Here is a 12,130-nt window from a genome sequence, read left to right as displayed (position 1 = left end):
TCGTCCCACTGGGATGAGACAGAGGTGCAGTAACACAACCCTTTTCCTGGTCTACCAGTACAGGCTTCACGCCGTGCGACCCAAGATGTTAAGTCTTTCTCAGCGACCTCCTTCACCTCGGGTATCTAGGTGCAGCTGCTGCCCTGCATCTTTGCTGCCTGTGTTAGCCATTATTTTCAGGGTTCACGTTGTATCTGTCCACCCTGCATAATGCCAAGGCGATATTTCGGACAAGCCTTCAAAGCTGATGGCATAGGTCCAGCAAGCAATCCCCTACTTCAGATGTTACAGCCCCTTCAGACTGTTCCCCTGTGCTCCTCTGCTTTAGGTGACATCTTGCCGTGAAGTAACAAAAGCTCCCCTGCTGAAATAACCATGCAGGTTGTCACAGTAGCAGGCTAAGGCTTTGCCTCTTTTAAAATCTTTTCACTTCTGATTAGTCCTGGAGGAGAACGTTATCAAACCGACTTGTAGGGTTACAGACTTGTAACCCTATGTAGTATCATGATGTGTCGCTGCTGGGTTTGGTTCTGTCTTCACTGCTTCTTACAACATAAGGAATGCTTATGTAAAATTACTGTGAAGTTAATATAACGCTATGTAAGTCCAGAAGCTTCAAATCCAAAGTTTCCTACACGGAGAAAAATAACTTTGATACAAAGAAAAAGTCCCAAACTAAGTTGCAACTTTACATCTTATTAATATTATTAACACTGATAAAATCAAATGCTGATCCTGGGATGAACTGCTTCAAAGAAACAAGTCTTTTTACATAGCCAAATATAGCTATGTCTAATAACAAACCAGGTAGAGGTTGTGACTGTTTATAACAAGTCACTGTGACATTAAGAATAACCCTTCATTTTTTTTGTATCTTAAGTGTTTACAGTGCTGTGATTTCCTCACTTATCTTTCTTTTTAACAATTTCAATGCCTTCTTAAAGTGTTTTCAAGACATTTCCATAGCAGTCTCTAGGTATATTAAATTGTATGTCTGATCAGTGTTAATGTGGAGAATTTTTATTAATCCTTGTCTCCTTTCTCATAGCTCTCAAGACAGCCTAGAGCAGAGGAAAATGAAAGTAGGTATTTGGAGTTCAGAATCAATTCTCAGAGATTCTTGCTTATTAGTTCTCATTAAACATGCTAACCCTCAGATAGTGGCAGGAAGTACTAAGACCCATACAGATGTAGAAGTTAACTTACCAGAAAAAAAGATTGATTTCTGGAATTTCAAGTTGCACAAAATAGTCAGGAAGATTTGTATCACACCAGTGTATAATGAATACAGATTTTTAATTGAAGTTCTTCACAAAAGCAATAAGGAGAGAAAATAAAGATGGAAAAGCTAATGTTTTGGCAGAAAACTTCCATTTGCTGCTTATACCGGCATTTATGAGGTCTTTTTAGAACACCCAGAAGGAAGGTTGGTTACTCATTTGTTGAAGACTTCATCCATTTAATAAGGCTTCTTGTTTTATCCATTGTTTTTGAGTGCTGACATTTGGCTTTTCTCCTTTGGATTGATCAGGAAATTTTAGTTGTCCATGCAGGCTCACAAAAAAAACACTAAAAGTGAGACTTTGCCACATAAAACAAGGCAAATAGTGAGATTGTTTTTATGGGACTAATCACAAGCTGTAAGAAAATATTTTGGTTTCACTTACAGAAGAATCTTTGACTCTCTGGGCTAGAATGTGGAGCTCTTACTTAACCTAGTGAGCATTTATTTATGTAAATAGTCCCACTGAAGTCACCTGTGTAAATGCTCACCAACATGAGTAGAGGCTCCATGGTCTGATCTGCTGAGAAAATTTACTTTTTTCTTTTTAGTGTTTCAGATTAAAAATCTAAGACTATGTCATGCCATTGTCTTTTAGACGGTGAGTTTTAGCGCACACTAAAGGTTCCCTAGTGCTCTTTAACAAAGTCCTGTTTCAAACAGCATTCCGTTAGAGCACACTGGAAGGGTCTACATTGGGGTAATGAATAGGCGGACTGGGGGCCAAATTCAGATCGCCAGATGCTTTTGAATGGACCGCAAAATCTTTTATTTACTTATTATCATGATTGTTATTGAGGTGTGAAAAATGTTTTTGTGAAGTCTGGACCTTGACTATACCTTGACCAAGAAATTTGGATCTTGACAAAAAATAATTGATTACCCCTGGTCTACATGGACCAGTTAAAACGCAACGTATCACTGTGCTTCAGAAATCACATCCCTGTAGAGTGCATTACCCAACCATGTAGACAAGCCCTCAGTTTTCAAATTTGCTTTGCAATTTGGTTTTAAAACCTCCTTCCTGTAAATTTTCTAGCTTCATCCTTGGGGTTGACCTCCATGTTATATAATATCATATATCACAAAGACTTTTCTGTCCTACAGCTGTGAGTTGCAGAGAGCATTTAAACAAAGCAAGCTTTAGATTTAGAGCAGTTGTCTGGCTAATGGTCACTTTCTCATACAGGAAGAGATTAACCCATCAATTCTGAGGGCAAATTCTTGCCAAGTTACACTACAGTATAGGGAGTCTTATGCTTCTGTCAACAGGAAGGACTTTTGTCTCTTTATCTCAGAAGTAGAGCAAAACAGAAATAAAGTGGAGAAAAAACTTTGTGGGAAATGCTTTGTTAATCCTTAGAATGTTAACATTCCCCAAAGACATGCCATTGCCACCCTGTGATTAAAGCCACTTCTGCTTTCACCTGTTTTAATTCCTTGTTTACAGTGGTATTGCTAAAGAAAAATCAGAAGGTAACAACGAGAATAAATATTTTTAAATACATCTTCACTAATGCATGTTCACTACCATGGTCTTGCAGGACATGGTCTTGCAGGATCAGTTTATCAAAGTTATAATTGTGACATATGAAAACATCCTCTCTTCCCCCCCGACCCCAAACATAACTGTTCTGTTACTGAACAAGGGTCATTACTCTGAATCCATTTCAGACACATCAGCTACAGAGAAAAAATATCAAATATTATAAACACGATATAAATGGGGATGTAAAACTAGTAACATCTGGGAAGAACATCAACTGCCCAGCTTGTTATTCCAACCCATAGGCAGACTCCAGGTCTTGTACCTATAGTGTACTCACAGCCAATCTCTTTTAGTAGGAGTCAGGTTAGACTCTAGCAGACTTGATTCAACCGCTTGGTGTTTTTGCCAAAGCAGCACTATTTCAGTTTGATCATGTGATACTATAGTGACACCTAGTTTCTAGTTAGGTTAATTACACCCAATTTCCCCTGTGAGTGCCCTGCAGTGAATATACCTAGAGCCTATTTTCTTCTTGGGGCATTGGCTTCAGTAGTCAGAAATTCCTGGTTCTAAGCAAAACCTGCATTTTGCATGAGCACTTATTGCCCTTAAACCTCATTAACTGAACCATTAACAAGTCCATGGGGCCGGATGCGCTGCATCCAAGAGTGCTAAAAGGAGTTGGCGGATGTGATTGCAGAGCCATTGGCCATTATCTTTTATAACTCAAGGTGATTGGGGGAGGTCCCGGACGACTGGAAAAAGGCTAATGTAGTGCCCATCTTTAAAAAAGGGAAGAAGGAGGATCCTGGGAACTACAGGCTAGTCAGCCTCACCTCAGTCCCTGGAAAAATCATGGAACAGGTCCTCAAGGAATCAATTCTGAAGCACTTAGAGGAGAGGAAAGTGATCAGGAACAGTCAGCATGGACTCATCAAGGGCAAGTCATGCCTGACTAATCTAATTGCCTTCTGTGACGAGATAACTGGCTCTGTGGACAAAGGGAAAGCAGTGGACGTATTGTTCCTTGACTTTAGCAAAGCTTTTAACACGGTCTCCTACAGTATTCTTGCCAGAAAGTTAAAGAAGTATGGGCTGGATGAATGGACTATAAGGTGGATAGAGTCCTGCACTTAGGACGGAAGCATCCCATGCACCGCTACAGACTAGGGACCGAATGGCAAGGCAGCAGTTCTGCAGAAAAGGACCTAGGGGTTACAGTGGACGAGAAGCTGGATATGAGTCAACAGCGTGCCCTTGTTGCCAAGAAGGGCAAATGCATTTTGGGCTGTATAAGTAGGGGCATTGCCAGCAGATCGAGGGACTTGATCGTTCCCCTTTATTCGACGTTGGTGAGGCCTCATCTGGAGTACTGTGTCCAGTTTTGGGCCCCACCCTACAAGAAGGATGTGAAAAAATTGGAAAACGTCCAGCGGAGGGCAACAAAAATGATTAGAAGACTGGAACACATGACATATGAGGAGAGGCTGAGGGAACTGGGATTGTTTAGTCTGCGAAAGAGAAGAATGAGGGGGGATTTGATAGCTGCTTTCAACTACCTGAAAGGGGGTTTCAAAGAGGATGGCTCTAGACTGTTCTTAGTGGTAGCAGATGACAGAACAAGGAGTAATGGTCTCAAGTTGCAGTGGGGGAGCTTTAGGTTGGATATTAGGAAAACCTTTTTCACTAGGAGGGTGGTGAAACACCTGCGTTACCTAGGGAGGTGGTGGAATCTCCTTCCTTATAAGTTTTTAAGGCTCGGCTTGACAAAGCCCTGGCTGGGATGATTCAGTTGGGGATTGGTCCTGCTTTGAGCAGGGGGTTGGACTAGATGACCTCCTGAGGTCCCTTCCAACCCTGATATTCTATGATTAGTTAGAATGTAATAGTCTAAACTATAGTGAAATACCAACTACTTATTTAGGTTGGTCCATCTATAAATACTTGGAATATAAAATAGCTACAGTACATGCTTACGGTCATCTTTTAATTAATGGGTGACATACCATCAATCTGGAAGATTGATTGATGGCTCAATGCTCATTTGTTTTCAAGTCCTTTCTGTCTTGCCACTACCCTTCCACATTTTTCCTCATCTCACATATGCTGCTAGTTGAGCAGCTCATTGCTTACGTAGAGTCAACCCAGAGGAGCATATTTTCCTAATTGTCAAACCGTGACAGTATAATATGAACAAATATCTCAGCTTCCCCTGCCAGCTCCACCTGAGAGATCCGCATTACACTTTGTCTGGGATAAAGCAGCCTGTGATTAATCTTAAACCCTTTTCATGCTGAGCACCTCCTTCCCTCACAGAGTCACAGTTAATAGTGGGGCATGTCAGAGCACAGAGAAGCTTAACATTACATTTTTTCCATGTAGTCTAATAGGTATTCTCCTGTTTTTAAAATGATTCCATATTTCACAATCCTTTGCTTTGACGATGAGACTATATTGCATCTCACAGTTGACTAAGTCATTGCAAATAGACATCAGTTGTCATTTATTATTTAGCGGCTTTCTCTTGGACCACTCTCTCCACTATGCTGAACAAGTGAACCTAACCTAGATGGCCACTTGCTGTCCACCATTAGCACCACGTAGACATCTAAAAGGTCAGTTTTAAACCCTTGTTGTTGTATGGGCCAGTAGCTTGTGTATTCAGAACCAATACATTTGTCTTTTGGATACCTGAATCTCAGCACCAGAGTTTTAAAGAAGCAAGTGCCAGTTGTAAGGCTATTGAACATTTTAGTGGGCATAGTGCAGTAGGTTTGTTTTCTTGTAGAACGACAACCCATGGAGAGGCTTTAATGTTGTCATTTGCAGGTGCAGCCCAACAGAGCGCACACTACATTACTATTGATCTGGCTTAAGCTCCAAGAAAGGAAAACAGTTATGCTTGTCTATACATACATAACCTACTCAGCGGGTGTTACCTGTGTTGGAGTGAGTGGTTGCTGCCTCATAAGCAGCTCAGCTATGGAGCCTTTCTCTGCTGAAGCCTGGACTTCAAATGAACCACTGAAATACCAATAGATGGGAGCAGTTTCTATATTTATTTTTGGAATATGCCATAGTTCTTACAAAAGTTATAATCAAGGACCAAAGTATAATTTATACTACGCTAACTCCAATTATATTAAACCAATGTAATAGAAGAATTTGGTTTTTTAGCATTCCTTCTCACAATGAAACAGCCCTTTTTTCTGTTCCACTGCATGCATAGCCCCTATTCATAAATAGTGGACTCAGAATATTTCGCCAAACACTACTAATATAACAGAGTGGGCTAATATCTCAGAATCTCTGGGTGTGCTAGTTACATGATAGTTAGAAAACCACACTTGCAGTTGTACTTCTGAGAAGTAATTAATAAGGCCATTTAGGAAAATAATACTTCGCAATTGTTTAACATCGTCAACCCAATGATCTCAAAATGTTTTACAAATATTAACAAATGAGGTTACACAGCACTCCTGTGAGATATGCATTATCATCCCTATTGTACAGAGAAGGAAACTGAGGCACAGATCTTAAATGACCTCCCCAAGGCACCACAGACTTCCTGTGAAACATTTGGGAATAGAACATCCTTTTCTGTTGCCACAAGACCATGTTTTCCCACAGTAATGCAAACTGTGTAAGTCCCAAGGCAGTCTCAAGCAATGTGCCCATTTTGCACTTTGGGGGACCAACTCTGCCCTCAGATAGGCATGCATGACTCCATTTGACTTCAGAAGGAGCTGCCTACACATGTCCGATAGCAGAACTGAGCTCCTGGTAGTACAGAGAAGTGGCAATGAGAGTTTACCTAGTTATTATTCTTGCTTATGCTTTGCTGTATGTGTTTAAAAGAATCATTTTTAGGTTGCTGAATTCGCTGAATATTATTCCTCTCTACGAAGGGAGGAATTCTAAGTAGTCTTTTTTTTTTCTCCATTTTACAGATTCAGAGTCGGGGAACAATGGATAAAAGAGTGCTTACCAGATTGTCCAATGAATTTGGAATTTGGCAAAGAGGCTATTATATTGAATACCCTTCTCCATGTGTTTTATATCTTTTTTTTTTTCTTTTGGGTCTTGCTTTACATCAAACTAAAACAAGTGTGTACATGTCACACTGTCCTTTTCAGGGGCTCTATTACTGTCTTTAGAAGTGGAAACCCCAATTGATAATTACTTTAAAATAACATGGAACAAAGCAGCTAGTAGTGAAGAAAACATGCCATTTCTATTGATTATATCCTAAAACTGCTCACCGTAACAGAAAACAGATGACTTGCAGGCACTGTGTGTTTTTGACTGGCCTTCTGTAACCTTTACAACCAGAAGCTACAGAAATGCATGTGGTTGCTTTATTGTGTACTCTGGACCCATACTACATTTTCATTCTGTAATTCAGAGGTTTCTCCTGATTAGACCTTGAGTTTGTACAGTAAAGTTAAACGATCGTATTTACAGTTTACACAGGAATCTTCTATAGCGTACTTGTAAATTTATTGATTTACTGTATGTGATGACAAACCTATTAGTGTACCGTCTCCAGCTTGAGTGGGACAAACTTTCAGTAAAATAATTTTGTTTATCCCTTAACATTAGTGTACACTAATTTTTAAAGAACAAGAAATACACAAGTTCTTTTCTTTTTGTGGGGAAGAGAACAGGTGCTGGAACTAGGGGTGCTGCCACACCCCCTGGCTTGAAGTGGTTTCCATTATATACAGGGTTTACAGTTTGGTTATATGGCTCTTAGCATCCCCACTATACAAATTGTTCCAGCACCCATGGGGAGAAGGATGAGAGAAGGAAAAACTCACAATCCTGACTTGAACCAGAGGAAAAGACTGATGTAGTAAGACATTGAACCATTAGTTTTATCCACAGAAAGCAACTAGAACACTTATCCATCCATTTGGTATATTGCTATGTGTTGGTAATAAATGGCATTTTGCAGCATTTCCTGAATAGTGGAACATGAGGGGGAAGAGACTGAATGCTTCACAGAATTAGATGCTGTGTAATCAGCCCGGAGCCCTCAGGATTTCACACAACTTTGCACTGATCGATACAGATTTGCTGTAGCTTTCCTTTCAGGCAATGTTCAGATCTGTAAATGACTAATTTCTCTTTGATTTACACGGTGGGGTCTCCTCCTGCCCACAGGGTGCATATGGCCCCATGGAGCACCCCACTCCTTTGGGACCTACAGAGGCTATTCTGTTGGTTTGGGGTTCACTCAAGGAGAAGGGGCAGACAATTACACTGCCTTCCCCCTACTCTGGCCCCACAGACCTTAGGCAGAAAAGAGAACATATATGGGCTACATTATCTTTTTGATGAAGCCTCAATAACCCCTGGCAGATCTTGTGGGCTGTAGGTGTAGGGGCTGAGGTCCCAGGCTATGCAGCTCCATTAAAATTGCAGTGTTGGGAAATGGGGGGTGCAGTTAAGAAGGGCCAGAGTTGGAGCAGAGGCCCACTTTCTGGGGATCGCCTCAGTTTGGGGGTTGGTCCAGAGTTCATTCCATAAGACAACCTCCAGCCCCAGACAGAACAACAGGAGAAGAAATCCAGGAGGGAATCCTCATCGAGATTTTCTCCAAAAGATTTGGAGTGGGTTTTACTGCAGGAGATGGTCGACGTCTGAAGAATTTTATGGCAGTCCCTAAGACACATTACCAGGATGGAAAAGCTTATGCCCATCCCCTGGATTTTGGAATTCTAAGCTCCAGTTGGGCATTTTATCTCTGACTACTGGAACATCCATTTGTTGCATGCAGGCTCTGAAAATCCAATAAATGAATAATTATGTTAATAGAAGATTTTTTCTTTCAAAAAAATAAAAACCAGTTAAAGTAAAAAATTCATAATAAGGGCCCAATTTTGTGGATGCTTTTGCATGTGAGTAGTCCCATTCATGTAAATTAGTTTAACTGCATGTGACTAAAGTTACCCAAATGTGTGAAGATTAGCAGGACTGGGAACTATGGGCAAGATCCTCAGCTGGTGTAAAGCAGTTTAGCTTCTTTGGAGTCGCATACAATAATTACTAAGGTGATTAAGAGGAAAGCTAGAAGCAAAAACATTTACTCCAACTCACTCCTTTCTGCGTAAAGTCTAGTTTTACAGTAGCGTAATTGAGCTCAGAATCTGACTGGAGGTGCTGAGCTGCAATCCCTATACAGCTTGTCTACATTACCAAATGGACTACTGCTGACACCGGGTGCAGCTAAATCCGTGCACAGTGTGGCTTGTCATTAGCTATACTACCATCTAAACCACGTTCGGCAGCAGTTCAGCTGCCCCTGCTGACACGCACTGTCAGCAACAGGTAACTTTCTAGTGTAGGTTTTAGAAACACCAGTTCTGGATCGTGTAGTGATAACCAAGGTGGCCTGGAGCTTGGATATCAACTGAAAATATATTAACAGATTATAACACCACTGTAGCAATTAGCATGGTTATCAGAACAAGAACCTTAGCTACACAATGAGAATTTTATAGTTGTTTAACTAGCTATTAGTCACATAACATTGTATAGCTTGTGGTTTGAGTGAAGAGTACCTAGTAGAATTGTCATTGTCTATGAGTAAAATCACTTATTAAGCATTCACCATATCCACTGAGCATTGTGTTCCTCCATTATCCTGCTCAAGTAGTGGCTCCTGAGTCAGACTCATGGCTGGATTCTGGGAATTGGAAACAAAGATCTTGTGGTTACTTGTTTTGTACAAACCAGTTCTAGTCAGAGGAATGGTTTTCACCACTGGGTGAAATGAAAATTGCCACCAACTGTTGCTTTTTTATTTTTTAAAACAATGCACAGTAATTGCAATCCATACGGCACTCTATAAAATACTATAGAAACCAGAGCTACCAGTAATAGGCTGGCAAAACCAGTGGGTTTTTTTAAAATTTATTTATTTGGCAATGTGAGTGGAATCATTTTTTTGTTTTCCTTTTGAATGGCCATTTTGCCATGAAAAGCATTTTCAGCTGTTTGCAAAGAATGACTTCCTGGGCAAATGCACAGTAGTGTCTCCCGCTCCCTGCACCCAGATAAATTTACCCAGAAATGCTGTATCCACTCTGAAAATAGTCAAATATATTGTTCTATCAGATATGTTTCTGAGTGCTCATGAAAATCATTTTTTCCCTTGGAGCTGGGCACAATGCAGAGTGCTGATAAACAGTGCTGATAAAACCTCATTCCTTGATGAGCTGCTCCTGCTAGAGAGTGATTTGAATCCTCTACCTTGCGGTACTGAGTTTGCCATAGCAAATTTTAGGCACAAAATCACAAGTCATGCCACATTTATTTTAAATCACAGATTGTATCAAAATGTCACCTATCTATGATCTCACCCTCTGCCCCCCCCACCTCCAAAAAAACCCCTGATGTCTCCTTTTTTCAGTCTCATTTTTTACTTCATAGCCATCCCTTATCTGGCAGATTCTTCAAAGGACCCCTGCTTCACTTCTGCGACAAAGGCATCACTGAGGACTCTTCCCCTACTGCAGAGAAACCTGCAGCATCCTTCCTGCCTGCAGAGGAGAGTGACAGCAGGAAGTCATGGGGGCTTTGGGATGAAAGGGAAGTTATGGACTCTTTAAGCAACTCCCTGCTCTACATGTATGTCAACTCCCCTGTCATACTATTCTTTACAGCAGTGGTTCTCAAACTTTTTTTTTTCGCAGACCACTTGAAAATTGCTGAGGGTCTTGGTGGACCATTTAATGAGCTTTCCAAATGTTGTTTGTACGGGTAGCTAACTATCGTAAAGCGCTTTGGATAAAAGTGCTATATAAAAAAACCTAAGTAATAATTAACCTATTTTTGTTCTACAAATAAAAGCACACAACTCATATTTTAATATCAGTAGTCTCTCCCCCGCCATGGCAGCCACTGAGCTGGGCTGGGAAGGAGTGTGTGTGGGGGGTCTCTCCCTCTTTCCCCCACCGCAGCAGCTTGGGCTAGACTAGGCTTGGGTGCAAACTGAGACTATAACAAAAATAACCTCATAGAGTTTACTAGCCATTCCCTTAAAGCAGGTTTATCTGGTGCAAGTTTTAAAAAAGGACAATACTTATTCCATCTTATTTCCACCATTTCTTATGTTCCTTTTGCTACCACAAGCAACTTCTGCCTCTGAAAGTTTTAATTTAAAAACACTTCTCATTCTGGACTTTATAGTTTAAAACCAGCATTGTAATTGCTACTGAGATCCCTCCATAACATAAACCATCTACCTGAGATCAGGTCAAGTCACCCTGAAAGCTTTAAAATTCCAGAGTGAGGATAACTCACATGTCCTTTCCCCACTCTGCAATGTTTCTCAGAAAGATTTCCATTGCTGTTTGCCATTAAACATCATGGCCCGTTGTGACTTTCCTGTCAACCCATCAGCTTCTCTTTCCCTATTCTCGTGAGGAGTGCACTGGGGGAAAAAAAATCAACTCCTGCTACTCTTAGCTTTTCTGCTTTCAATTTCCAGCTCTGTTGTTTTCTTAATCAACAAGCAAAAGCAGAAAGCTTCAGTAGGACACATAGCACCAAATTCTGCTCTGATATGCAGTCTCACTGAGATCAGTTGGATTGTGCTGGGTATAAACCAAGGCAAAATTTGATCCAGGCCGTCCAATGTTAATCAAAATTAATGGTCAGTATGATCGACACATGACATTTTGATTAAAAAACTAGAAAGATATAACATTAACATAGCACACATCAAATGGATTAAAAGCTGGCTAACGGATAGATCTCAAAATGTAATTGTAAATAGGGAATCATCACTGAATCGTTGTGTTTCTAGTATGGCCCCACAGTGATTGGTTCTTCGCCTTGTGCAATTTAACATTTTTATGAAGAATCCGGAAGAAAACATAAAATCATCACTGATAAAGTTTGTAGATGACACAAAATGTGGGGGAGTAGTAAATAATGAAAAGGATATGTCACTGATACAGAGCAATTTGTATTGGTTAGTAAGCTGGGCACTAGCAAACAATAGGTTTTAATATGGCTAAATATAATTGCATACATCTAGGAACAAAGAATGGAGGCCATACTTACACAATGGGAGACTCTATCCTGGGAAGCAGCGGCTCTGAAAAAGATTTGGGTGTCATAGTGGATAATCAGCTGAACAGGAGTTCTCAGGGTGATGCTGTGGCCAAAAGGGCTAATGCAATCCTTGGATGTATAAACAGGGGAATCTAGAGTAGGAAGAGAGTTTATTTTACCTCTGTATTTGGCATTGGTGCAATTGCTGCTGGAATACTGTGTCCAGTTCTGGTGTCCACAATTCCAGAAGGATGTTGATAAATTGGAGAAGGTGCAGAGAAGAGCCACAAGAA

General features: G+C 40.6%; 1 protein-coding gene and 1 long non-coding RNA gene across 7 annotated transcripts in view; one reads left to right on the top strand and one right to left on the bottom strand.

Annotated features, from left to right (window-relative positions):
• MARCHF10 (membrane associated ring-CH-type finger 10) overlaps nucleotides 1-7,359 on the top strand; it is a 98,741-nt gene extending 91,382 nt beyond the window's left edge. For 3 of the 5 annotated variants that reach the window (XR_013635082.1, XR_013635081.1, XR_013635083.1), the window contains 3 exons: nucleotides 1,049-1,082; nucleotides 5,286-5,386; nucleotides 6,722-7,359. Coding sequence is in view for 2 of the 5 variants with exons in the window: in XM_078850712.1 (XP_078706838.1) it covers nucleotides 1,049-1,082; nucleotides 6,722-6,747 (60 nt within the window). In the remaining 3 variants the exon portion in view is untranslated. The remainder of the gene's footprint in view (nucleotides 1-1,048; nucleotides 1,083-5,285; nucleotides 5,387-6,721) is intronic. The other 2 variants (XM_078850712.1, XM_078850711.1) reach the window with 1 other exon arrangement.
• Nucleotides 1-12,130, bottom strand: part of LOC140903955 (uncharacterized) — a 72,150-nt gene that overhangs the window by 53,573 nt on the left and 6,447 nt on the right. Inside the window, exons 2-3 of one of the 2 annotated variants that reach the window (XR_012156393.2) lie at nucleotides 11,847-11,989; nucleotides 9,526-10,318 (exon numbers count right to left, since the gene is read on the bottom strand). This is a non-coding gene — a long non-coding RNA (uncharacterized LOC140903955). Of the gene's footprint in view, nucleotides 1-9,525; nucleotides 10,319-11,846; nucleotides 11,990-12,130 lie in introns of those variants that run through there. The other variant, XR_012156392.2, reaches the window with a different exon arrangement.

Source organism: Lepidochelys kempii, chromosome 27 (genome assembly GCF_965140285.1).
Source record: "Lepidochelys kempii isolate rLepKem1 chromosome 27, rLepKem1.hap1, whole genome shotgun sequence".
NCBI lineage: Eukaryota > Metazoa > Chordata > Testudines > Cheloniidae > Lepidochelys > Lepidochelys kempii.
The sequence above is the reverse complement of the archived record's forward strand: the minus strand, read 5'-3'. Positions and strand labels throughout refer to the sequence as shown.